This window comes from Mytilus edulis, chromosome 11, assembly GCF_963676685.1.
Source record: "Mytilus edulis chromosome 11, xbMytEdul2.2, whole genome shotgun sequence".
NCBI lineage: Eukaryota > Metazoa > Mollusca > Bivalvia > Mytilida > Mytilidae > Mytilus > Mytilus edulis.
In genome coordinates this window covers 36899963-36906634 of record NC_092354.1, presented here as the reverse complement: position 1 = coordinate 36906634, position 6672 = coordinate 36899963, and the positions used below count along the sequence as shown (strand labels likewise).

Genomic DNA, 6672 nt, shown 5'->3' with positions numbered 1-6672 from the left:
AAAAACAATACAAACTTGAGTTTATAAATATCATGTATGTGTTTATATGAAGGCTAGATAGCTTAAATATTCAAAGAAAACATATGGAGATATATATTTAAAAAAGATGTGAATCACTTTCTTCTGTAATTAAGTATCTGTGGAGTGATATACAAATCATTACCATAATTAAAGCGCTTTTAGTGCTGCTATTTAAAACTTCGGCACATTCTTTAGGAACTCATTCATTTTTATCTCTTGAAAAAATGACTCAAACTATAAGAAGATAATTAATAGAAGATGTATACACTCAAGTATGTCTTGCCTGTTCCAACTGTCAGAAATGCATGGGCTAAAATGTCCAAATAATTCAATCATTAGAAAAAAAGATTAATATTAAATGACAACTTTGATGCAATGTTAATGTTTCCCTTGGTAAAATAATGTCTATGTCTCGCTTTTGCCCCACAGGCAGACACAAAGATGTTAATTTTCAAACAGACTATAATAAAATTCAATATATGCTTCTTGGTTTTTATGTTTAACAGATTTTTGATACATTTCTTCCAACAACTGGGAGTCATTCAAATCTTCTAATTTGAAAAATATTTGTTGTTGAATTTCTTTTTTTGTTATATTTTCTAGTTTTTGACTTTCTCCTTTTTCTTTCTCTGATACAGGAGTTTTCATCATTAGGTGTACTGAAAAAGGACCTCATAAAGTTCTGTCTTATGTCTTCTGCAAGGCTTGTACAGTTGACCAAATCATTACTCAACTTTACACGACCATTGACACTAAAGTGGCCTATAAGATGATTGTTCCTCATCAGATATTCGTTCTCTCTAATTATTTGGCGTATAGGCATAACCTCCTCATATCTAAGAGTATGTCTAGTGCATTGTGAACTAGATTTGACAACTACAATTTTTTCAGTTTCACTTGTTACATCTTCTAATATTTTATTCTTTATCTGAGACAAAAGAAACTTTAAAGTTCAAAACTCAAACAGAGACTCAAAAACCAAGCATGAATCAAATAGTCTAAGTCTTCCAAGCCCTCCCCTAGAAACACATGTTTTTGCAATATCAATTATATGTTTATATAATCTTTAATTATTGTACTTTGTAGGGCAAAAGACTCAACTCCATGTGCGGAGCACAAGTACCGATCGAGATCAAAAGTGAAAAGGGAAAAACAAAATCATTGTCCTTGCCAACACAGACAACATACAGGACTCTGACAACACAGGTTGGATTTTCTTTGATCCAACCTTCAGCAGCTCCCAAGACTGTCGAAGGTACACCAAGAAGAAACAACCTGTAGACACAGTCCTCACAGAAGCAAATTTATATGATTCCTGGAAAACAGGCTAGGGTGTTGTCCCCAATAATAAAAAATCCCCAAAACAAATAGAATTATATATAAATCTGCTGCTGACAAGTCTTTAGAACTTGGCTAGGCATTGAAAGAAGAAAGGAAGAACAAAAGATTTAATGTGAACCAAAAAGAATATCTTACTGAAAAGTTAAATAAAGGTCTAAAAACTTGAAGAAAGGAAAATCCTTTTTTGGTATCAGAGGAAATGGTGACTGAGAGAAAAGAAGATGAAAATAGGAGATTTTCTTATATTGAAATTCCTTCGGTACAGCAAATTACAAGGTACTTTTCTAGAATGAGCAGGAAGAACAAATCGTTTGATGATTCCGTTGGTGCATCAAGGGAAGAAACTATAACAACTATCAGAAGAAATTTATGTAAACAAGAGTGCACACGCTGAATTGTCTCGCCTTATTATTGATATTATGTTGATAGTCCTAAGTATAAAGCTTTATTACAACTGTCACATAAACTTTATATTAACCAAGATCAATGAACCATGAAAATGGGGTCAAGGTCAGATGAACCATGCCAGGCTGACATATACAGCTAACAATGCTTCCATAAAAGTTGACCTAATACTTATAGTTCAATAAAAATAGACCAAAACACAAAAACTTGACACTGAGCAATAATCTCTGAAAATGAGGTCAAGGTCAAATAGATATTTCCATACACTTAATATAGTTGACCTTTGGCGTATAGTATTTGATAAAAAGACCAAAACGGAAAAAAATTACTTTGACCATTGAACCATGAAAATTAGGTCAAGGTCAGATGACATCTGTCCGCTAGACATGTTCACCTTACAATCATGCCATACAACAAATATAGTAGACCTATTGCTTAAAGTATGAGAAAAACAGACCAAAACATAAAAACGTAACTATAACCACTGAACCATGAAAATGAGATCAAGGTCAGATGACATCTGCCAGTTGGACATGTACACCTTCCATGCACGGAATATACTAGCCCTATTGCTTATAGTATCTGAGATATGGACTTGACCACCAAAACTTAACCTTGTTCCCTGAGCCATGAAATGAGGTCGAGGTCAAGTGAAAATTGTCTGACGGGCATGAGGACCTTGCAAGGTACGCACATACCAAATAGAGTTATCCTATTACTTATAAGAGAGAATTCAACATTACAAAAAATCTTCACTTTTTTTCAAGTGGTCACTGAACCATGAAAATGAGGTCAAGGACATTGGACATGTGACAGACGGAAAGTTCGTAACATGAGGCATCTATATACAAAGTATGAAGCATCCAGGTCTTCCACCTTCTAAAATATAAAGCTATTAAGAAATGGGCTAACACCGCCGCCGGATCACTATCCCTATGTCGAGCTTTCTGCTACAAAAGTTCCAGGCTCGACAAAAACTACAAAAATTGTATGCACTTATAATATGGTATGATTGTCAATGACTATAATCCTATAAATGACACGTAAATTAACAACTATATGTCGTTGAAGAGTCTCCAACAATGCGCAAAACCCATCAGAGTTCGCAAAATCTTTTTTCCCTATTGGTCTTTGAAGAAAATTTGCTGGTCCTCACTTTTAATCGTGTCAGTCCTATGCAAAATTGTGGTGGTAAAATCCTGAGGACCACCACTTTTAGCGAACTCTGACCCCTACTGCATTATCAGCTATAACGGGCCTCAAAGACTAATTTATATACCTTTGTAGGTTAAAGTGAAATTGCTAAAACAATGTTTTGCCTAATAAAAATACCAATGTTTAGTTAAATTTATGTGACAGTTGTAATAAAGCTTTATATTAAGGACTATCAACATAATATCAATGATAAGAAAAGAAGGCGAGACATTTCAGCGTATGCACTCTTGTTTGATATTACTTTAGATTTCTAAAATGTCCTGTGTAATCGTTTTACAAAATGAATTTATATGAAAAATATACAATATACTTGATCAACATATATATCAAATTTTCAACAATTTAGCTAATATTTAAACATATGAAATTTAATAATTGCATGTAATTAACAGCTTCCCTTGTATATATATTTTTTTCATTTTTATTTGTCTTAATAATTTGCAAAATTCCAAAATAATAACAGTCCAAAATGTCTTTCACCATCCGGGTTTCCTGTTTAACTGCAATACATGCCCTCCCTTCATATTCGGCATCTTGAACATATGTGTTTGATGTTCTCGGGGAACGATAACAGCTCCATGTAGATTCGGAAATAATTCCTTTTGATTCATTTTCTCACCAAGAATGCGTCTTTCTTTCTTAGCTGCTTCCTTTGCCTGTACATTTACCTTTGGTTTTAAAACACGTTTACTTGTCTTGCCGGGGTCGATATAATGCATATTGTCTACCAGGAGGGATGGTGTTAAGCACGTTTCTGTTCTGGCTTTAATATTAAGTTAATACAAGTCCCTCAAATGCTGGAGTAGGTAGCATCTTCTGCCTAATTTCCGTTGACAGAGACGGCATATAATGATTGATGTTTTCTTGGTATAAGCCAGTTTGCAGGACATGCCTATGCTTTTTATAATAGGGGTTTCACACCTCTTTACTTCACAAGACATCCCTACATCCGGCCAATGCTCTGGAATTTCTTCCTCCGAGGGTAAAACAAATTTTGAGGGGGGGGGGTGCTTTTTTTGGGGCCGATCAATGCATTTGAATGGGGACATATAGTCGGACCCCCCTTTTTGTCCTTGGTTGGGAACCCCTCGATCCTTTATACATTGGCTGGATCCGCCCCTTGTGGCATCATGCAATTTAAATACATGTATTTACCATTTATAATAAAGTTTATGCATAACATTATTAAAAAGGCGACAAGAGGCACAGGCACATGTTGTTTTTTTTTTTTATTTTATTCTTCATTTTCCTAAATCATCTTACACAAGATGAATCATAATATGTGTGGATCATGGCAAATTAACAAACCCCTGTGAAGAAACACACCCGTGTTTCGGTGTCTTTCGTATAAAAATTAAATATTGCAATACGTGGTTATATCTGTCCAATGAACAATTAAGCCATGCCCTCTGCATATCTCTAGATAAAAATACCTGAAAGCGATACACTTCACCATGATTATCCTTCTATATCGTGTTTTGCCCTGACAATGGATCATATTGAACCATTTGTTCTCATTAGTGTCTTCAACTAGAACAAATGTAAACATACTCTTTCAAGATATTTTTAATTAATTATCAAATGTATATAACTCAGAAGACCTGTACCGTGTAACATCATACACATATTAAACATATTATATGTTTCTGGTAACATAAAGTAAGCAACTAACGAATAATTATAGATTATTACATGGCATTTTCCATATTGGCCTTGCTATCAGCCCTAGACTCCCATATCAAGCCAGAGGGCTTGATATGGGTCGAGGGCTGATACCAGGGCCAATATGGAAAATGACATGTCATAATCTATTTATCACATATTTTCATGCTGGAGAAAAATGAAGGAATATATCAAATATTTTTTTTATTTTCAACAAAAATAACATTTGAATAAAGAAAAAAATTAAAAAAATGTATCACAGTGCATTAACAATTTGTATCACAGTGAAAAAGTAAAGTGATGAGAATAATTCAACAAATATATAACAATAATCTTATTTTTCAGAGTTGTAAATGTTTATTGTAACATTGCCAATAGAAGCTTGTGGAAGTATGGAAAATTTTCCACTGTTTATTTTTACATTTTTTTCTACAGATTCAAAATTTTCTATTGTTTGGCAAACTTCATTTAATTCAACTGTCAAACATATCATCCTCCGGAAAATCTGCAGATTTGGCCTCAAAGCTAGTGTTTGGAGTTGGTTCTTGTGGTATTAATCCCCGGCTTCCTGAACCAATATCAAATAAGATATTTGACATAGTTTGCTGTTGCTGTAATGATGCTGAACTATACTCATTGACGGAAGCAACATTCTTATGGCCTGTCAACTGCATGACGGTAGTAGCCTCCACATTGGAGTGAAGAAGTGAGGACACTATAGTTTTGCGAACACTATGGTTAACCTTTCTTCCTGTAAGACCACCTTTCATAGACATTTTTTTAGCTAAATCTCCTAGAGTATTTTTACCCAATGGCTGCATGGTAAACCATGTTTGTTTAGCATTTTCACTGGCATCAGGTTGTACCATCCTTTTAATACTTAGATAAAAGCGACTGTCTGGAGTTAGAGCATCTTCAGAGCGGCGACGAATATATTGCTTGAATGCATTCACTGGACAGCGTGGATTATCTATTTTAAGAAAATGAAAATAATCAAGGACATGCATCATATTAAATTGAAACAATATCTACATTTAAAAAAAAATATTTTAAGGTGAATAAGCTTTAGTGCTATATATCTATTCTTTTCATTTGCTCATGTTTCCTTTTTGAGTTCTTTGATGCGCATAGCTAGATATTTCTGGATATTTTGTGGGTTTTTTTTATATTCTTTTTAAAAGTATGTGTAGGTTATATACATGTAATGAATTAATTTTGTAGGCATACTTGTGTGGTGGTTTCTGTATTTATCATTTACTGTCAATTTTATATTAATTTTTAATAAATCGAAAGAAAGTTACCTGGTGTTGCAAACATTTTAGGTGCAAATGCTCTACTGTCACTGTGTCCTGTCCTGGTTTTAGTCAGCCGTTCGTTGTATTCTAAATATTGCTCTCCACTTGCTGTTGTCATCATTTTTATGTCTCCAAATAACATGTCAGTATGCTCCTTCCTTCCCCTCATTCAAAAGTGCAAAGTATTATTTAACCATATGGTATTAAGTAGTGCCTCAGGGTTGCCTAAAAGTAAAAATTGACAGTTCAGATTATAGAAAAATATTAAAACGTTACGTACACTATGTATAGCTAGAAGTTGTTTACATTCATTATCAATAATGACACTTTACATGTATATAGAAGACTGAAGCATATTTTCAACAAAAAAATATACGCGTTCACTGTCTTGAAACATGTATGACAAACTACATTCTATGTTGATGTTGCCTAACATGTCTTATTCTGTTAAAACTTAAAGATATATTTTTGAAGCTGATATCATTATCATTTTATGTACATGCAGTCACATGATAATATTGTATAAACCTACCTGTTCCTAGGAGATTCTGTTCAAATAGCATATCTATTCCAGAGGATGAGAATGGATCAGCTTTCATCTTTTTGTTTCCCAGTCCCTGTGACTTCAAGTGCTTTTTTTTCGCGGATAACACCTCTCTACTGTGGTGAAATTCCTTATCTTTAAGAATATTTATTCCACTCTTTTCCATCAAGTGCCTATTAATCGATGACT

General features: G+C 33.8%; 1 protein-coding gene across 1 annotated transcript; it reads right to left on the bottom strand.

Annotated features, from left to right (window-relative positions):
- Positions 1 to 4866: 4866 nt before the first annotated feature.
- LOC139494822 (uncharacterized) lies at positions 4867 to 6166 on the bottom strand. The gene is made up of 2 exons (XM_071282992.1): positions 5946 to 6166; positions 4867 to 5614 (listed from the first exon to the last, which is right to left on the bottom strand). The coding sequence occupies exons 1-2, from the start codon at positions 6106 to 6108 to the stop codon at positions 5118 to 5120; spliced, it is 660 nt and encodes a 219-aa protein (XP_071139093.1). The 5' UTR covers positions 6109 to 6166; the 3' UTR covers positions 4867 to 5117.
- Positions 6167 to 6672: the final 506 nt, after the last annotated feature.

Excerpts from the sequence above, each read along its gene's own strand:
- LOC139494822 (XM_071282992.1), bottom strand. The coding sequence starts at position 6,108 with ATGAGGGGAAGGAAGGAGCATACTGACATGTTATTTGGAGACATAAAA. Across the intron at positions 5,615-5,945 it reads TAAAATGTTTGCAACACCAG|ATAATCCACGCTGTCCAGTG; the intron begins GTAACTTTCTTT and ends TTCTTAAAATAG.